General features: G+C 40.3%; 1 protein-coding gene across 4 annotated transcripts in view; it reads right to left on the minus strand.

Moving 5' to 3' along the window:
• Positions 1–4,870: 4,870 nt before the first annotated feature.
• The window catches only part of VEZT (vezatin, adherens junctions transmembrane protein), a 56,166-nt gene continuing 39,210 nt past the window's right edge, over positions 4,871–21,826 (minus strand). For all 4 annotated transcript variants that reach the window (XM_056574317.1, XM_056574316.1, XM_056574314.1 and 1 more), the window contains 4 exons: positions 19,302–19,495; positions 16,385–16,485; positions 16,070–16,277; positions 4,871–6,576 (listed from right to left, as the gene is read on the minus strand). In XM_056574317.1, coding sequence (XP_056430292.1) covers positions 6,062–6,576; positions 16,070–16,277; positions 16,385–16,485; positions 19,302–19,495 — 1,018 coding nt within the window. In that variant the 3' untranslated portion in view covers positions 4,871–6,061. The remainder of the gene's footprint in view (positions 6,577–16,069; positions 16,278–16,384; positions 16,486–19,301; positions 19,496–21,826) is intronic.

A 21,826-nucleotide genomic window follows, 5' to 3' on the forward strand; every position in this document is an offset into this window, starting at 1 on the left:
CAATAACAGATCTAAACGGATAACATCCGTTTGCATCGGTTATTGTCCATTTTTTTATTTTTGACGGGAGAAGAACGGGACGGGTCTAGACGGCCATGTGAATGCAGCCTAAATCAGTATATATTGTTCTGCATTAGTTGCAGATTTCTTTTTATTTTTCATATTTTATAGACAGAATATCATTCCATCACATTGTGGTTGTGAATGTAATAAAGCATTATACAGGAGATAACTTTAAGGAGATGGAAGTACTCTTGTTAACCTATAGGGTTCCTTTATTTTACATAGGGCTGTGAAAAATGAGAGCTAGTCTGGTACGGCTGTCCTACAGTCTGTTAACTAATAGGAAGTAAATATCCCAAGTATTTGGCAGAGAGCAGGGTTTTCTGCATGTTCCTGTAGAAAAACTAATAATAATTCGATAACCAGGGGTGTAACTATAGGAAGTGCAGAGTTAGCAGTCACATTTGGGCTAGACGCACCTGATTTCCCCTTAAGAACATAACATCAAGCATGTTGAAACCAGCAACTGAGTAAAAAAAGGGACACCCCCCTAAAGACCCTTTTACACATGCCAATGGGCTTCTGTTAACATCCTGTTTATACAATATGTGGAAAAATTTGGATCTTATTGGCTGCACAAAAGATTGATATTAGCTGTCCAATGTGTGTTTTCTCATTTGTTGCCTGAGCGCTGGCCCTTTTACGAAGGCCAATTATCTTAGGAACAATCATTTTGTCAATAATCGGCTAAGTAAAAAGGCTTTTTAGATTAGATGATGACAGATCTTGCCAAAACTTTTGCTGATGTCCGTCTAATGTATACAGCCACCTTGAGGCCCCATGCAAGTTCAATCTTCTGGAAGAATCTGCCATAGAACTCACATCACTGCGCTGTAGTGAATGAAATGGCACTTGATGTCTGCTGCCCAGAATTTATATGAGGAAATTTTACTTACAGCAGCCTCCTCCGGAATCACAACAATCTGACATGGGCAGTAAGTGCAGTCCCATTCACAATAGCTTAGTGCCGGGACTTCTCCAGTGGATTCCATCACAATGTTGAACATGTGTAATCTTTTGGCAGAATCAACGCAAAGACAACACATCACAGAGCGAAGCCTCCGTGGAATTTCTGGACCGTGAATGGGTCCTGACAGTAAAGTCTAACCAGGATAATATACACAAAGACAACACATCACAGAGATAATAAACCAAATAAAGTCATAGTGCAGGGATAATAAACACAATAAGACAAGACAGTAAAAGGACAGGGATAATATTGCAAATGATATCACAGCACATATGTACAGACTAAAGTGATGTAACAGTACAGGAATATAGTCATAGTGATGTCACACTGTAATGGGAATAATGAACATAGTGACAGTAAAGAAACAGAGAAATGTCACAGATCAAGAAAAATAAATGTGTTGTAATTTTGGAAGTCCTCAAAACAAGAGGTAAAGTAACATATTCTTCCGTAATCCTATTAAAGCACACTAAGCCATCATTCATCCAGCCAGAAATGGCAGCTTATACTGAACAATACATTAAATCTGTCTGTATCACTGTGTTTAATCCCCTTCAGAGAAAGTTCTGATAAATAACCAGGAGCTTGTATCATTTGTTTCAGTAATTAGAACTTTATTTTCTCTGTGTAATAGGCTTTAGCTGGCACGGAGGTTAGTTTGTCTTGTTTTCTACATTGCCTAGGAAGAATAACTTAGGTCATGTGACAACAGAAGACTATTAATTCTTTCTACTGAATGACTTTACCCCACACAACCTCAGAGTAAAGATTTCCTTTCATTTTGGTTACATCCTGCATTTTTGTTCTCTTTGGCGAGATGGTAGAGAAAAGAGTGTTTACAAAAATGCCGTATTGTGTGATCAAGTATGTCTATGAGCCCATACAACCCCTAGGCAGGGCTGACAAGCTTCATAATTACAATAAGAAAAGCTTCTAATTCCTGGCAGTGGATAAGAGAAAACATTGTTAAAGGCTGTAAACAGAAACAATACTGAATTCTACTTCGACTTGCGATCACGAAAATAGTCCGGAAACCCTTATTTTGTACCTTTTATAGGTTTGCAAATCTGAAGAGTAAGGAAACTTTGAGTCTCTTTTTGCCCTAGACATAAAAATCATACATTGGAAATAAATGCAGTAGTCATACTATCGTCATGACTACAGGATGTACTGCCATATCGGTTTACATGTTTAGGCTTTAGGTTTCCAGTTATTTTCTGGCATAATTGTTTTTTGGAATACTGCCACTGCAGTTTTTGAGCCAACATCAGAAGTGGATCCAGTAGGAAGTGTAAGTCCTTCCTTTATATTTCCTATTCCTTTTGAATACATGTCTGGCTTTTGCTAAAAAACTGAAGTTGCAGTTTTCTTTAAAAAAAAAAAAAAATGGCAGAAAAAAACCTGGTTCTTAGTATAACATAAGGGAAATACCTGAAGTTTACTGCATACATTTATTAAATGAACTCAATAATAAAGCAATATGCAGTACACTCCTAGCTTCCCCCAAGTACAGACAGGGAGACTTTTAAGAATTAACTCTCATAATAAAGAACCATTATACAGTTATAAAGATAAAGAGTTAAGAAATTACTTTTTTGAGATAAAAATATTGCCTATCCATAGCATAGACCATTAATGTGATATTGGAGTGGGCTGACTTTTAGCACCACCATCCTCAGCTTTTTGAAGGAGGGCCACCCTGCTCGGTTGAGCACAACAGCCACTTGTTTGTTTACATTGGTTCATACTCCAGCACAACATAAAGTTAGCACCGGCTATGCAGTCTATTGCAGTCTTGTTCTATTCAAGTGAATTAGACAAGGCTGCAATAGCTGGCAAACTCACTAAAAAGTGTAGTGCTTGCAGGGTTGCTGAACAATGTAAACAAAGAAGAGGCTGTTGTTCTCAACCAAGCAGGATGGCCCCTTCAAACAGCCAGGGGTTGGGGTGTCGAGGGACAGTCTCCCACCAAACTGATATTGATGGCCTATCCTATCTGGTCATTCCAATTCAAGTGGACTTACACTTTTCAAAGAAGTACTTTTAGTCAAATTTCTGTGGGGCAACAGTGCAAGTCATTATTAAAATAACTTAAAGGTAGAATAAAATACATTTAAAATCTAGAAATGTTTACCATGATATCATTCCCTTGATGCTGTGCCTTTCTTTATTGCCAACACATAGCAGGACTGTGGATTCAGTTTTGCGTCAGAAGAGGCAGAGTCAGAAGAATTGTGCTGGCTTTGACATATATATCATTGATAAATGTTACAATTTTACTACAGTTACCTGATATTTTACATTACTCAAGGGGTTTTCCCATCTGAGAAAGTTATCAGAATGGAGCGCCAGGTTGCACATGCATGCTGCGCTCCATTCATTCTCTAAGGAAAAAAACAACCCAGTTTGGTGTTCATTCTAACGGGAGACTGGGGTCCCCATTCTTAAAATCATGGGATGGGAGAACCCAGTGGTCAGCCCCCAAGCAATCAACTAGTTATCCCCTATCCTGTAAATAGGGGATAACTTTCTCGGATAGGAAAACCCCTTTTATGAACAAGTTAGAGACCAAGCTGAAATCTATTAAAGGTGTCAGAAGTTTGGATTTCTTATTGACTCCACAGCTCTGACACAAAAGAAAAGGAAAAAATATATAAATGCAAAAAAGCAACCAGCTCCACCGCCTTGAAGATTTCATCTTAACAGGAGGATCAGGAAAAGTCTGGGAGCAGGGAGCGGCAGTCCAAGCCGCATCTTGGTGTGAACAATATCAAATGAAGAAAAGGTGCAGATGCTCCAGCTCCCAAATGGTTCATGCCCATGACTAAGAACCGCACGGTTCGAAACGCGTCGGTGTTTCAGCTTTGTTTTTAACCTCACGTGGATTTTTGTTGTTCCCTATTTTTAATATGGATTAATTACATTTTGGACTTTTAAACATTATTTCCATTTGGGAGCTGGAGCATCTGCACCTTTTCTTCACAAAAGAAAAGGTATATAAATAATAACTCCTCAATACAGTATTGAAGTGATCTGTCATTTCTTGATGTTGATACAGTTGATTTGGAAGCAGTAAAAATGGGCAAGTGCAAGTGTCTGATTGACCAGGGCCCAATTGTGGTGGCTGGATGACTGAGTCAGATCATCTTTAAAAGGGCAGGTTATGTAGAGGGTTTCTGCTATGCTGTAGCTAGTACCTATCTGGAGCAACTGTAGCACAAAATAATGAAAATTCAAAGCTGATATGAAAAAAAAGTATTGGAACACACAGTGCCTCACTGCTTGCCATGTACGTAGCTGCAGACTGCACAGAATGCCAAACAGACCCCTCCCTATACACTGTCGAAAGTTCCTACAATGGGCACTTGGGCATAAAAAAAGGACCACAGAGCAATAAAAGAAGGTGCACTGGCCTAATGAAAATGCTTTTGTTTCAAATTATGTGGATGGTTTGGTGTATGTGTGTTACTAACCTTGGGAAAAGAGGAGACTGGAATGCATTATGGGAAAAAGGCAAGGCAACAAGGACAATGTGATGTTCTGGGCAGGGTTCTGCTGGGAAGCCTTGGGTCCTGCCATTCATGTGGTTGTTCCTTTGACAAGTGTTACATATCTTAACATTATTACAAACCAAGTAAACCCCCTTCATGGCAACGGTATTCTTTTTTCAGTATGATGAAATGCTCTGATACACCAGCTTTTAGAATGCAACAATAAAAAAAAAAAAACTGTTTAGACATTATATCCCAAATTGTGTAAATGTGCAATATAACTCATTCATAAGCTTTAAAAGATAAATGGTTACTTTAAAATATATGATCTTCCATCACAATTATAGAGTAGAAATCGCATACAAGTTTAGGTTTCTTGTGTTGTTTTTTATTATAAAAATTACATTCTAAGCTTAAAGAAGTGGAATAGTTTAAGAAATAAAGTATAATCACAAAGGAACAAAGTCATCAGCCAGTGCACACTGGACAGACACAGCCAACGTGGCCTTGATACCGAGTAAAACAATAAATCAGCCTGTCTAGAAAGCAAGACAGCCAAGGAGGAGGACACAATATTAACGTCTGAAAACAAATTGTAACTTTCTTTTTTAAATAAATAACATTAAATATTAAAATAACCCAAAAGATATTCAGGCAGCTGCATTGATTTTACAATTACCACATACCGTAGATTGCCTTCAATTAATCTGTATGGAGCTTCGTGTTGCTCCACGTAAAGGACTGCACTGAACTGCAGCAGTCAGGAACTTGTAAGACACAAATTGTATAACATGTAGGAGGGTTTACTGAATGCTGCAAATTTTCCAGGCACAGAGGATATTAAATCACCATGTGTTTAAGAGTAAATGCTTACCTATAGCCTGTCCTTACATAGTGAACAGGCTGACCAATCTTAAAAGGGGTACTTCGGCGTCATAAAATTTTATGTTAATAAACGCAAAAGCACAAGCAGTGGAATAGCTGTCACAATTGCACTACACTATATGTGGTCTTCTCCTTGCTGCCTGAAGCTGCATCATTGGGCCTGTAGCTGCAGCAGTGGACGGCCTATGCTGCAAGGAGAAAAACTGAAATGGCGGAGATTGAGGGCCTGGGCTAAAGGTGTGCTAGGGATTTCTGAGGAGGTATGTAAATCCAGCCCTGAGTGACATCACTGCCTTCGACCCTCCTCCAGTCACAGCGTTACACTCCTTATGGACGGGACTGGAAAGGCGGACCAGTGGTGATGGCATCACTCAGGGGGTAAGCTTGAACTTAAGCCCCTGGGACAAGCTAAATCTGCAGCAAAGTCTTAGTAGGGAGGGGGGCATATGGGAGAGAGAGAAAACGCAAACCTATGTATTGTACTAAACTTCTGGGACAGGATGTGCCAAAAAAGCACCCAGAAGTCATTGTTACTGACCAGAAGTATATTTTTAACCTTAACATATTTATTAACATATCATTTTGTGACCCTGGAATACCCCTTTAAGTTCATTAAGAGTTTAATGGCTTGTCATTTGTTAGATCAACTTGGTCATTCTTCATTTTCTGAGCTTCTGTTTTCATTCCCTTCACCTTCAACAAGAGCATTGCCACTTTCCGTCTCATCGTCACCATTGCTCCATTCGTCACCAAAAGTCTGTTCTTGCAGGAAGGTAAATGTAAGTGATCTGGCAGCTGCTTGTGCTGCTAATCCCGAGGCAAAGTGTAAATCGGATGCCTGATGAATTCGTGCAAGCCTCTCTTTGATGGAGGCAGGTAGGACAGTCCTGGGTGCAGGACATGGAGGTTCAGCTTTTTCATCAGCACTAGCTTGTCCAGGCCTTTCCAACAGCCGAAATGTTTCTGTCTCTGTTTGATCCTGATCAGTAACAGATACCTCTGAGGTCTCATGAATAGAGGCTTCTTTATGAGACGAATCTGTTCCATTTACCTCCCTAGTGGGGTCTCCATTAAAGCTCTGTGTTTTGTTTTGGGAGTCCAGATCAGAGACTGGAGGAGAGATGGGATTATCCACTATGTCAGCATGTAGAAAAGGTTTAATTATGGCTATTTAAGGGAAAAAAAGAACAAAAGGAAAAAAAATTACTGAATTGAATTCATAATTTTCATTTAAAAAACTAAAGCAGGAAACATAAGCCAGTCATTCCTATCAAGGAAGAAAACCTATTAACTAAAGGTAAATACTATAAAGTGATGATTATTTATTATCCTGCAGCTTGTCCTCTTGTGCATACACAACACGAACATTCAGAAACTATTACTGGCACTGACCTATACTGTAATGTTCTTTAACCCCTTAAGGACCACGGACGTATGAGTACGTCCCTGCGCTCTGGGTCTTAAGGACCAGGGACATACTCATACGCCCCACCGAATTTCGCATCCCGCCGCGCGCCGGGCGGGTTGCGAAACCGGATGCCTGCTGAAATCATTCAGCAGGCGTCCCAGGCAAATGCCGAGGGGGGTCCTGGGACCCCCACATGTCAACGATCGCCGCAAATCGCAAGTGAATTCACACTTGCGATTTGCATGATTCCGGGTCATTACGGGTCTATGGTGACCCGGAATATAAGGGGGATCGCGGGTGTCTAAGACACCCACAATCCCCCTGAAGAGATAGGAGTGAGGTGGCAGGGGTGCCACCCCTCCTATCCCTGCTATTGGTGGTCTAGACGCGACCACCAATAGCAGATCGGTGGCGGGGGGGTTAACTTTCGTTTCCCCCGTTCTGCCCACCCACAATAGGCGGGGCAGAATGGGGAAACGACAGAGGACCAGCGCCGAAGTCCACTTACCGATCTGCGGAGGCTGCGGGCGACGATCGGCGTCAGAGATCGGCGGGCGGCGATGTTGTGCAGCAGGCTCCCTGGATCCGACGGAAGCCGGTAAGTTGCCTAGCGACATCTGGAGGGCTGCAGTCCGAGACCACTATATAGTGGTCTCTATACTGTAGCACTCCAGATGTTGCAAAACTACAACTCCCAGCATGCCCAGACAGCTCTTTGGGCATGCTGGGAGTTGTAGTTTTGCAACAGCTAGAGGGCTACAGTTTGAGACCACTATATGGTAGTCTCTGAACTATAGCCCTCCAGATCTTGCAAAACTACAACTCCTAGCATGCCCACACAACTGTTTGCTGTCTGGGCATGTTGAGATTTGTAGTTTTGCAGCATCTGGAGGGCCACAGTTTGCAGTGGTCTCTATACCGTAGCTCTCCAGATGTTGCAAAACTGCAAATCCCAGCATGCTGGGAGTTGTAGTTGCGATCCCTCCAGCTGTTGCATAACTACATCTCCCAGCATGCCCTTCGGTGATCAGTACATGCTGGGAGTTGTAGTTTTGCAACAGCTGGAGGCACACTGGTTGGAAAATATTGAGTTAGTTAGATAACAGAACCTAACTGAAGGTTTTCCAACCAGTGTGCCTCCAGCTGTTGCAAAAGTACAACTCCCAGCATGCACGGTCTGTCAGTACATGCTGGGAGTTGTAGTTTTGAAACAGCTGGAGGTTTGCCCCCCCCCATGTGAATGTACAGGGTACTTACAGGCTTACAGTAAGTTTTCTGCTTCAAGTATGAGCTGCGGCAAATTTTTCGCCGCAGCGCAAACTCCTAGCAGGGAACTCACTGTAAACCTCCGCCAGTGCGAATGTACCCTAAAAACACTACACTACACTAACACATAATAAAGGGTAAAACACAACATATACACCCCTTACACTGTCCCCCCCCCCCCCCAATAAAAATTAAAAACGTATTGTACGGCAGTGTTTCCAAAACGGAGCCTCCAGCTGTTGCAAAACAACAACTCCCAGCATTTCTGGACAGCCACTGACTGTCCAGGCATGCTGGGAGTTTAGCAACAGCTGGAGGCACCCTGTTTGGGAATCACTGGTGTAGAATACCCCTATGTCCACCCCTATGCAATCCCTAATTTAGTCCTCAAATGCGCATGGCGCTCTCTCACTTCGGAGCCCTGTCGTATTTCTAGGAAACAGTTTAGGGCCACATATGAGGTATCTCCGTACTCGGGAGAAATTACACTACAAATTTTGGGGGTCTTTTTCTCCTTTTACACCTTATGAAAAGGAAAAGTTGGGGTCTATACTAGCCTGTTAGTGTAAAAAAAACATGCTGGTGTTGCCCTTTACTTTTTATTTTCACAAGAGATAAAAGGAAAAAAAAGACCCCCAAAATTTGTAACGTAATTTCTCCTGAGTATGAAAATACCCCATATGTGGGTGTAAAATGCTCTGCGGACGCACAACAAGGCTCAGGAGTGAGAGCGCACTATGTACATTTGAAGCCTAAATTGGTGATTTGCACAGGGGGAGGGGCTTATTTTACAGCGGTTCTGACATAAACGCAAAAACATAAATACCCACATGTGACCCCATTTTGGAAACTACACCCCTCAGGGAATGTAACAAGGGGTATAGTGAGCATTAACACCCCACAGGTGTTTGACAAATTTTCGTTAAAGTTGGATGGGAAAATGAAAAAAATTATTTTTTTTCACTAAAATGCTGGTGTTACCCTAAATTTTTCATTTTCACAAGGGAAAATAGGAAAAAAGCCCCCCAAAATTTGTAACCCAATGTCTTCTGAGTAAGAAAATATCCCAAATGTGGATGTAAAGTGCTCGGCGGGCGAACTACAATGCTCAGAACAGAAGGAGTGCCATTGGGATTTTGAAGAGAAAATGTGTCCGGAATTGAAGGCCACGTGTGTTTACAAAGCCCCCATAGTGCCAGAACAATGGACGCCCCAACATGTGACCCCATTTTGGAAACTACACCCCCCACGTAATGTAATAAGGGGTGCAGTGAGCATTTACACCCCACAGGTGTCTGACAGATTTTTGGAACAGTGGTCCGTGAAAATGTAATTTTTCATTTGCTCAGCCCACTGTTCCAAAGATCTGTCAAATGCCAGTGGGGTGTAAATACTCACTGCACCCCTTATTAAATTCTGTGAGGGGTGTAGTTTCCAAAATTGGGTGACATGTGGGGAGGTCCACTGTTCTGGAACCACGGGGGGCTTTGTAAATGCACATGGCCCCTGACTACCATTCCAAACAAATTTACTCTTCAAAAGCTCAATGGCGCTCCTCCTCTTCTGAGCATTGTAGTTCGACCGCAGGGCACTTGACGTACACACATGGGGTATTTCCATACTCAGAAGAGATGGGGTTACAAATTTTGGGGGGTATTTTCTGCTATTAACCTTTGCAAAAATTTGAAATTTGGGGGGAAACACACATTTTAGTGAACATTTTTTTTTTTTTTTACATATGCAAAAGTTGTGAAACCCCAAGGCTCACTTTATTCCTTGTTACGTTCCTCAAGGGGTCTAGTTTCCAAAATGGTATGCCTTGTGGTTTTTTTTATTTGCTGTTCTGGCACCATAGGGGCTTCCTAAATGCAACATGCCCCCCAAAAACCATTTCAGAAAAACGTACTCTCCAAAATCCCCTTGTTGCTCCTTCGCTTCTGAGCCCTCTACTGCGCCCGCCGAACACTTTACATAGACATATGAGGTATGTGCTTATTCGAGAGAAATTGGGCTACAAATACAATTATAAATTTTCTCCTTTTACCCCTTGTAAAAATTCAAAAATTGGGTCTACAAGAACATGCAAGTGTAAAAAATGAAGATTGTGAATTTTCTCCTTCACTTTGCTGATATTCCTGTGAAACACCTAAAGGGTTAAAACGCTGACTGAATGTCATTTTGAATACTTTGGGGGTGCAGTTTTTATAATGGGGTCTTTTATGGGGTATTTCTAATATGAAGACCCTTTAAATCCACTTCAAACCTGAACTGGTCCCTGAAAAATAGTGAGTTTGAAAATTTTGTGAAAAATTGGAATATTGCTGCTGAACTTTGAAGCCCTCTGGTGTCTTCCAAAAGTAAAAACTTGTCAATTTTATGATGCAAACATAAAGTGAACATATTGTATATGTGAATTTAAAAAAATTTATTTGGAATATCCATTTTCCTTACAAGCAGAGAACTTCAAAGTTAGAAAAATGCAAAATTTTCAATTTTTTCATCAAATTTGGGGATTTTTCACCAAGAAAGGATGCAAGTTACCACAAAAATTTTCCACCATGTTGAAGAATAATATGTCACGAAAAAACAATCTCGGAATCAGAATGATAACTAAAAGCATTCCAGAGTTATTAATGTTTAAAGTGACAGTGGTCAGATGTTCAAAAAACGCTCTTTTCCTAAGGTGTAAAATGGCCTGGTCCTTAACCCCTTAAGGACTCAGCCCATTTTGGCCTTAAGGACTCAGACAATTTAATTTTTACGTTTTCATTTTTTCCTCCTCGCCTTCTAAAAATCATAACTCTTTTATATTTTCATCCACAGACTAGTATGAGGGCTTGTTTTTTGCGCGACCAGTTGTCCTTTGTAATGACATCACTCATTATATCATAAAATGTATGGCGCAACCAAAAAACACTATTTTTGTGGGGAAATTAAAACGAAAAACGCAATTTTGCTAATTTTGAAAGGTTTTGTTTTCACGCCGTACAATTTCTGGTAAAAATGACATGTGTTCTTTATTCTGAGGGTCAATACGATTAAAATGATACCCATTATTATATACTTTTATATTATTGTTGCGCTTAAAAAAAATCACAAACTTTTTAACCAAATTAGTACGTTTATAATCCCTTTATTTTGATGACCTATAACTTTTTTATTTTTCAGTATAAGCGGCGGTATGGGGGCTCATTTTATGCGCCATGATCTGTACTTTTTTTTGATACCACATTTGTATATAAAAAACTTTTAATACATTTTTTATAATTTTTTTTTTAATAAAATGTATTAAAAAAGTAGGAATTTTGGACTTTTTAAATTTTTTTTCGTTCACGCCGTTCACCGTACGGGATCATTAACATTTTATTTTAATAGTTCGGACATTTACGCACGCGGCGATACCAAATATGTCTATAAAAAATGTTTTTTACGCTTTTTGGGGGTAAAATAGGAAAAAACGGACGTTTTACTTTTTTATTGGGGGAGGGGATTTTTCTCTTTTTTTTTACTTTTACTTTTACATTTTTTTTTACACTTGAATAGTCCCCATAGGGGACTATTCATAGCAATATCATGATTGCTAATACTGATCTGTTCTATGTATAGGACATAGATCAGTATTATCGGTCATCTCCTGCTCTGGTCTGCTCGATCACAGACCAGAGCAGGAGACGCCGGGAGCCGCACGGAGGAAGGTGAGGGGACCTCCGTGCGGCGTTATGAATGATCGGATCCCCGCAGCAGCGCTGCGGGCGATCCGATCGTTCATTTTAATCGCGAACTCCCGCAGATGCCGGGATCTGTATTGATCCCGGCACCTGAGGGGTTAATGGCGGACGCCCGCGAGATCGCGGGCGTCGGCCATTGCCGGCGGGTCCCTGGCTGCGATCAGCAGCCGGGATCAGCCGCGCATGACACGGGCATCGCTCCGATGCCCGCGGTTATGCTTAGGACGTAAATGTACGTCCTGGTGCGTTAAGTACCACCTCACCAGGACGTACATATACGTCCTGCGTCCTTAAGGGGTTAAGGGGTTAAAGGGGTACTCCACTGGAAAACATACATATACATATATATATATACACAGGAAGTTCTTTTCATTTTGAATTTCCTTTCTGTCTGACCACGGTGCTCTCTGCTGACACCTCTGTCCATTTTAGGAACTGTCCAGAGCAAGATAGGTTTTCTATGGGGATTTGCTCCTACTCTGGACAGTTCCTAAAATGGACAGAGGTGTCAGCAGAAAGCACTGTGGTCAGACAGAAAGGAAATTGGAAAGGAAAAGAACTTCCTGTGGATCATAACAGCAGTTGATAAGTACTGGAAGGATTAAGATATGTTATTATAATTAATTTACAAATCTATTTAACTTTCTGGCACCAGTTGATTTGAAAAAATATATATATATAAATAAATAAATAAATATATATATATATATATATATATATATATATATATTTATTTATTTATATATATATATATTTTTTCAAATCAACTGGTGCCAGAAAGTTAAATAGATTTTTAAATTAATTATAATAACATATCTTAATCCTTCCAGTACTTATCAACTGCTGTTATGATCCACAGGAAGTTCTTTTCCTTTCCAATTTCCTTTCTGTCTGACCACAGTGCTTTCTGCTGACACCTCTGTCCATTTTAGGAACTGTCCAGAGTAGGAGCAAATCCCCATAGAAAACCTATCTTGCTCTGGACAGTTCCTAAAATGGACAGAGGTGTCAGCAGAGAGCACCGTGGTCAGACAGAAAGGAAATTCAAAATGAAAAGAACTTCCTGTGGATCATAACAATAGTTAAGTACTGGAAGGATTAAGATTTTTTAATAGAAGTAATTTACAAATCTATTTAACTTTCTGGCACCAGTGGAGTACCCCTTTAAAGTATCACAAAACAGTCTACTAAGAGTGGATTACAAAGTTGGCTATATAGGCCAGTGACATTACAGCCAACAATGCAAGATTACGACTAGAATGAAGAAAAGACAACATAGAATAGAAACGCTGAAGCTATGCTAAAAAAGAAAAAATTATGTTATGTTTTACATGCAAAATAATGCAAAGAAGAAAAGGTCTTTACTGGAAACTTAGTAGCAAGTCAGATGCCTTCTATTATTAATTTTTGCTGCTACTGTAGATTCCCTCATCTGGAATCCATTTAGCATTCTGAGAAAACAAGCTTTGCAGGAGTATAGCCTTTACTATATGAAAGTGCACGCTGCAGCTATAATGCAATACATTCCTATAATCCAATAGGCAGCATTACAATAAGCTCACTTTTAAATAAGTCCCCAGAGCAGAATGTAACATTATATAAGTCCTTAAAAAACTACTGTTGTAATACAAAACAACAAAAACCTTAAAAGGAGAAGTCTTATGGTGAAAAACTTAGAAGATAGCCAAAAGGCTCTCCCATTGAGATATATGGAGGGGCATGACAAGCAGCTCACAGGGAGAGCCGGGGTACCATACAGGAGAATGTGGGGAACCCCAGCGGTCGGACCACCCGCGATCTAAAACTTATTCCCTATCCTGCTGATAGGGGATACGTTTTTCACCGCAAGACTTTGCCTTTAAGCCCAACTTCCATTGTAGCAGCAAAAAAGATTCAGTGATTTTTTTTCTATTTGCAAATGGGGAAACATACCAAACATCAAAGCCAAATTTACTCAGTTCATTGTCTCTTGTAGATAAGTGATACGTTTGATTATGAGAAAACCCCTTTGTGTGGGGGAAGGGCAAAAACAGGAATTTCTAATCCTTGCAGAAACCAGTTCTATAATGTAAGATGACTGGTATAATGGAAATAGACCATGAACAGCTAATAAGTGTTTATAAGGGAATTGCTATAAAGGCAATTTCCTAATATTTAGTGAATATTAGAGGCTTAGAATTAGTTTTAGCTTAGGTCTTGTTCACATTTGTGTCGGAGGCTCAGTTCAGGGCCTCTGTCACAGACTCTGGGGCTAGAAAATAGAGGCAGATGGGCCATTACACAATGGACACCAAGGGATCCCAAGGGATGCCACTGACTTTATTGGGATCCATCTGTTTTTTGTCTGGTATATGTTTACTAAGCAGGATCTCAGCGGGGAAAAAAAATAGCTTGCAGCATTTTTCTGTCAGCTGAGGCAAATTTAATGGATTAATGGAGCCCCAACGCAAATGTGAACATGGCCTTAGTGACTTTGTGATTACTGTTTTGACTCTAAAACAGTAACTAATAAAAGGGTTATTGGTGCTGTCAAAAACATTATCATTTCTTCAAGGTTACCTCCTGTGAGCTCTGCCACTGCAGGGCCAGCGTTCGGTAGTAAATGTTCCGAACACTGTTTTCGCAGTGCAGGGGTCGGCCACGCGTGGTCGTGATGTTACAAGGAGCGTGGCCGACCTCTGCAGTGCGAAAACAGGGTTCAGAACATTTGCTTCCAAATGCTGGCCAGTAAAGTACCCCTTTAATGCTATATTTGTACATATGAGCCTGTGGCGTTTCCCCATAACTCTCCTTGGGCTAAGTGTGGCTGCCCGCCCCAGCTGTAACTGACATGGGGTAGTACCAGGGATGCTACCTTGCCAGGCTTGGTTGGCTATCTACTATAAAATATAGAAACAGACATACAACTGGGAATTGCACTTAAAAAGTTCTTCATCTCAATAATCATTCATATATAAACTTGTAGCGAAATATACAGAACATAATCACCCGGTGCTCAAAACTGTTCAGAGATCAATCCACTCTGTGTCTTCAGAACTTTCCATCCGAGACTTGCTGCTTGTTGGACGGTGTGTTCCTGGCCATGTCGACGCTAATTCTAAGGGGGTGTGGAAAAGCTCGCCAACATGCGAGCTGCTATCTACTAGCCTGTCATTTTTCTATTACCATTCTTTGTCATCTCTGTATGATTTGGTGAATTTTTGTACTATTTAAACAACAACAAAGACGTGGTCTCAACTGGCAAGCAGGAGGTGCTCAACCCCAAATGCAGTTGTGCATTTATGCTGGGGGAGCAGATCCTGCACTTGTGGTCTGTTGCTGAGGGCAATCCCCAGCATAAAAATGCATACAATGGAGGATGTCTGCAGCACACTACAAGTGACACAATGGCATCCTACACCAGATGAACGGTGTGGATGTGTAACAATTAGAATAATACAATACAGGAATTTAGGTGCACTCCTGTGGTAGATGTAAACAATTACATTGGCTATCCCTCAACACTGATGTAAAAATTGAGACATTAGCCAGTATATCCTTAGATGAAGGACATACCAGAGCCCGCACACCAACGCCAAGGTTTCTCAAGTGACACGGGACCTAACACTAACCTACCTGTGCATGATAAGCAAAACCAGGGGCCAGTGGGCAATTACAACAGCATTAGGTCCGACTCACAGCCTGCTCCCAGGTTACCTCCAGTGTGGCTGGGCACACATACAATGGGAGGAGGGAGTCAGACTATAAGCCCCACCCAAGTAGTTGGGAGCAGACTGTGAGTCGGACCTAATGCTGCTGTAATTGCCCACTGGCCCCTGGTTTTGCTTATCATACACAGGTAGGTTAGTGTTAGGTCCCGTGTCACTTGAGAAACCTTGGCGTTGGTGTGCGGGCTAAGGTATGTCCTTCATATAAGGATATACTGGCTAATGTCTCAATTTTAACATCAGTTTTGAAGGTTAGCCAATGTCATTGCTTACATCTACCAACGTAGTGCACCTAAATTCCTGTATTGAATTTTAGTACTATATCATTAAAAGTTATGTTTTATGACTGCACCTCGGTCTTAGTAACATGTGATTTAAGTTTCTAATAGTCTTTCAAGAGGTAGGATTATCTGGCCTATGTATGGCATGTTTTTTTTCCATAAACTTGCTATTCTAAAAACATTCTCATGTCTTCTTTTTGAAGTAAAGGAGCATATTAGAGCCGAGGGGATAAACAGCAGTATATCAGAGAGGTTTGGAATAACACATACCATGTTCACTAAACAGCAACTGCTTCCATTTTTGTCTTTCAGCTTCAGATGCCTTTAAGCCTAAAACAGCCTTCAGCTCCAGCAATACTCTCTTAGATTCCTCTCGTTCTCGCTTCTGTCTCTCTCTCTCCTCTGGAGAAAATAAATACACATCATCTCTGCTAAATTCGTCATCTGGATCTATGTCTTCAACATACGCCTCAAATTCCTAGAAATAAAAAGGGTGGTCATTTCAGTGAAAGCTATGCTTTGCGTAAGCTGGGAGGAAAGGACCAGACCTGGAGCTTTAGGAACATGATAGCGGTCCTGGATTACCTGCTCCTCTGGGATTGGATCTTTATCTTCAATGCGCAATGCAGGAGGCACAATGGGCACCACAGGGCAATGTGAATTTTCACAAGCTGTGTTAGCTGTATCTATGAGTGGAGAGAGGAAAAATATTTACACACATACTGTATGTATGCATTATTCATATCGCTAATGCAAATAAACACCTACTTAAAAATGGAAAATTCCCATTGAAATTTGTAAGGTTTTTACATGTAATTGGTTGCTAGTGGACATCTGATTCAGCTAAGATCCGGCCTACCAACAAGTGCTGAAGCCAGTGCTGCTGTGAGACCAAATTGGTTAACCAATCCATATTTAGCATGCTTATGAAGCATATTCACAATGCACCACCAGAAGAAGTTATGCTTCAAATAGCTATCAATTTGGCCTCCTCTGTAAGATTAAAAACCTTAAAGGGGTACTCCACTGGCCGGCGTCCGGAAGTAAATGTTCCGAACGCTGTTTTCACGCTGCGGGAGTCGGCCACGCCCCTTGTGACATCACGGCCACACCCCCTCAATGCAAGTCTATGGGAGGGGGTAATTAGGTTACTTTGTTTAAAAAGTATATCTTTTACCATAAAGAAGCACTCCAGCAATTTATTTTAGCTTATACAGTGTAGTACTGGCTATTACATTACAGAATAACGTGGAGGCTCTTGTGTATACATTGGCCCTGATTTACTATTGTAAACCTGACCTGTTTTGTCGTGTTGTGCGCCAGAACTTGGTTGCATTGCGACACAAATTGTGGCTGCGCTTGAATTTGCGCTAAAAAATTAAAAAACCCAGCCAACTTTCCATTTTACCGACTAGGGGGAGTGACTGCCAAAAAAAATCCCAACATATTTACTAAGGTTTCCACAGACGATGTGCTGGATTTGTGCTCTGGAAAACCCCACGGCTCAGAGCATGTGCAAAAAAAGCAAAACATAGGGAAAAGTGCAAAATGTAGAGAAACATTAGCAAATACTGTGGAAAAATACCCACTAAGAAACCTACACTCCACTCCAAATCAGGGCCATTATGAATAGTCATACACATGTGCAAGTCTATTAAAGTATAACAAAAAGAAGAAACAATAGTGGCACTCTCCTATGCACTGTAAGATTATATCCAACTACGTTCTTCCATTAAAACAGCTGGCCATTACAGGACACTAGGACATAAACCAAGGCAGCAGTTCTACATGTATGGCAGGTGCCCGCTGCTATCAGAGATCATGCTAATGTTGGTCCTTTAACCCCCTCCCTAAATGCAGCAGTCAATGTTGTTTTTTTTAAAAAGAGCTCATCCCCTGATAAAAAAAAATCTAATCTCCTCCCTTTACCCATTTTTCCAAAAAATAAATAAATAAATAAAATTAAACAAAGGAAAAAAAACTAGATATTTGATATCTAGTAATAACAATATGGCAAAGAGAATAGGATGTTTATAGTGCTTCTATTAAAGGGGTACTCCGGCCCTGAGACATCTTATCTCCTATCCAAAGGATAGGGGATAAGATGTCTCACTGCGGGGGTCCCGCCGATGGGGACCCCCGCAATCTTGTGTTCGCCACCCACCTGTTTGAGCTGCACGCTGCGGTGCCAGTTCACAAGGGGATAAGATGTCTCAGGGCCGGAGTACCCCTTTAAATAGCAATCCTTCAATGACAAGTATAATGTTTTGGTCAAATTGCCCTTCATTAGATACGAATTGGTTAAGAAATTAGGAGAATAGAGATATGAGAACAGTTGTATATTTAGTATCAATGAGTGCGGGAACATCCAAAACTATTAAAATCTAATGTTACAGATCCTGTATGGTGAACAGCATTAAGGGGAGAAAACCTCCACACTAGAATTGCTGATTTTTGGTCACTTAATGTATCAGAATTTTCTTTATAAAAAGCAATAAAAAAAAATCCTCAAAGACCTGTAGACTGAAAAATGAACAGTTACAGTTCTGAATTTGTCAATATTGAGTGTATATATATATATATATGTGTATATATATATATATATATATATATATATATATATATATATATATATATATATATACATATATATATACATATATACACACACACACACACACACTGTATTCTTTAACAGCAGGCATACAAAACAAAAGGTAATTACATATTGGAAATCGCTGTATTTGTACTGACACGCAAAATAAAAATAAAAAGGTCAGTTTTACTGTAAAATCAATGGGGGAGATTTATCAAAACAAATTGCCCAAAGCAACCAATCAGATCGCTTTTTTAATTTTTTAGAGGCCTTTTCAAAAATGAAAGAAGCGATCTGATTGGTTGCTATGGGCAAGTCAGCAACTTTTCCTCTGGACAGGTTTTGATAAATCTCCCCCAATGTGTAAAAACGAGAGTCCCAAAACTTTTCCATTTCACCTTCCAAAAATGTTTTTTCTTCCCTGCAAAAAAACAAGCCCTCGTGTGGCTCTGTAAACGTATGATAAAACAAGAGTTATGGCTCTTAAAAGGCAAGGAGAAAGAAGCAAAAATGAAAATCAGCCCAGTGGTTAAAGAGTTAATTCAGGAAATGTCCCTGAATTGCAAATATATTATGGTAGGAAGAATCTATGAGTTGCAAATATAAGGAATAAATCCCATTGGCTCAGATTTATCAAACTGTGTGAGAGAAAAATGGAAAGATTTTCCCACAACAACCAATCACAGCTCAGCTAATGAGCTGTGGTAAAGTGAAAGCGGAGCTGTGATTGGTTGCTGTGGGGAAACCACTCCACTGGGCCTATGAGTTGAAATATAAGGACTAAATCCCATTATATGTGGACTGTTTTTATTCTCCTGTGTACTGGCTGATAAAACCAACAGTTCTCTGCACAGTTGCACAATTACAAGCTACAAATGTAGCTGCTGAATATAAAGTGCCTCATACCTTGCCTTGCTGGAGGTTTTCGAACCATTCTTTCCACCTGGCACAAGGCCTCTTCCCAGCATGTGTTACTGGCTTGCACATGAGGCTGTATCATCTTAAGCTTTTCTTCCAGGATAAGGGAAGCATCAGGTGTCATGCCATGTGATTCCTTAATGGTGGCAAGTTTTTCCAGCTCATCCTCAAGTATAATTACTCTGGGCAAAAAAAAGAGTAAAAATATAAAACTGTATATTCCACTGTAGCCTTCAAAGTATCTGTAAATACGGTTCGGCTACAGAAATTGGGAAACACTAATACTCTGACCTCTTGCTGCATTTTGTATTATGTCATTATAATAATATAGAATCACTATTTAAAACCAGATACAGACAAACTATTTTTTGTAATCTGTTTTTTTTCTGACTGTAGAATTTTTTTTACTATATTATCTCTATTTGATTATGGGGCAGCCAAATTACCTGGGCTGCTTTATACTGTGCCTAGAGAGATGCTTTACAGCAGCCAGGTAACGTATTGATCTCTGCGGGAATAGGGAGCTGTGACTATCAACTATAGGAAACAGGCGAATTGATATATAGATTAGTATATAGTAGTATATGTAGGAATTAGGTTTTCCCATCTCATTAACTGGGTGCTCGCATCTCAACAGTTAAACTTGTAGGACACGTCAAGTTAAAATATTTTTGCCTTGAACCAGCCAGACAAAAAGCAGGAATATTAGTAGGAGGCAAATTTGCAAAATGAATGTATTTTCAAAATTTTTTTACTTTGAAATTACCTTAAAGGGGTAGTCCCCGCGATCTCCTGTACGGGGCCCTAGCAGCTCGCAGGAAGGGAGCATGTTGACCACCGCACAAAGCGGCGGCTGACACGTCCCCTCAATACAACTCTATGGCAGAGCCGGAGCACTGCCTTCGGCAATCTCCGGCTCTGCCATAGCGATGTATTGAGGGGGCGTGTCAGCCGCCGCTTCGTGCAGTGGTCAACACGCGCTATCTGGCCAGCGAGCCGGGGCCCTGTACAGAGAGATCACAGGGTGCCCCAGTGGTCGGACCCCCGCGATCTGAAACTTATCCCCTATCCTTAGCATAGGGGATACGTTTTTCAGCACTGGACTACTCCTTTAACATGCCCTATCACTTAAGGGTCTATTCACACGTATCAAGTATTCAAGTACCTAGTGTCATGTATACACAGTATCCTGCGCATATAGTAAACTAATTAATTGACTACAGCTTCAAATCTGCACAGATGCACAGGATACTGTACATGTGAATACACCCTTAGGGTAAAGTTATTGCATCCTTGTTTTTGCTGCAGATTTGCTGCCCATTAATTCTAATGAGTAGCAAAATCTGAAGCAGCAAAAAATAAGGACGAGTGAACTAATCCTTAATATTTTTTCTATCTAAGCTTTTTTTCTTTTTAAACAAATCCACTGGATAGGATTAAGCAGAATGGTGGAGGTCCCACCACTAAGACCCTCTGCGATCCCATAATAACACATAATTGTCCCTGGAATGATTGGTGGCGGCCGTGCACCAACCTCTGTGTCAGCTAAACACTCCCGTGCACTGAACTGAGCCTGAATGAAAGCTGCAGGATTTTTATTTTTTTTAGTAATGTGGAGAATTATATATATATATATATATATATATATATATATATATATATATATATATATATATATATAAAAAGTATTGAAAAATTTGTTAAAGCTAAAAAAACAAAAACAAAACTTGATTTAAACAATATGTATTTTCGGATAACAAATTCCCTCAAGACAGACAGTGACGTTATATTGGTCATGACACCCCTACAATAACAACAACAACAACAACAACAAGGCTAAAAACACAGGTTGCACAAATGCTGCAGATTTTCTGCAGCAGAAAATGTGCTAAAGCCAGAATTGGATCCAGATGAAAAGTAAGTATAAATGCTTCCTTTATATTCCCTATACCTTTTAAATGCAGTTCTGGCTTTGACACATTTTCTGTGGCAAAAGATCTGCAGCTTTTCTGCAATACGTAAATATTTTGCGTTTAAATAAATTCTCTATTCTTCGACTATAATATATATACAACAAATATCTGAGCAATTGTTCTGCAAAGGAATAAGCCTAGCAGAAAAGGGGGAGGTTGGAGCATCTACTGCTGTTGGAGAAACATAGAAGAACAGGCTTCTTATTATGTTCAAAGTGTCAAGCAAGGTGCAGTAATCCTTCTAATCACTTACTATGATAATCCTTAAACACAGATGAAGAAGCACTATCTCTGCATTGCAGTATTTATATGCATTGGAAATCGTGCTGACAAATAATGGTGACTTCAAAGAAAGCATTATCAGTCCTGACAGGACTGCAAGTCTGTGTTACTGATAGCTGAATACATCACTTCCACTTTGAATAAATATATCTCCAGTCTACTCTTAAAAGGAACCAGCAAAGGGTTGTCACGTAGGGAATTTTAGTATTTGGGTCTAATTTTAAGAGGACTGGAGTTATACACACTGGGTTAAAGAAG

This window comes from Hyla sarda, chromosome 4 (genome assembly GCF_029499605.1).
Source record: "Hyla sarda isolate aHylSar1 chromosome 4, aHylSar1.hap1, whole genome shotgun sequence".
NCBI lineage: Eukaryota > Metazoa > Chordata > Amphibia > Anura > Hylidae > Hyla > Hyla sarda.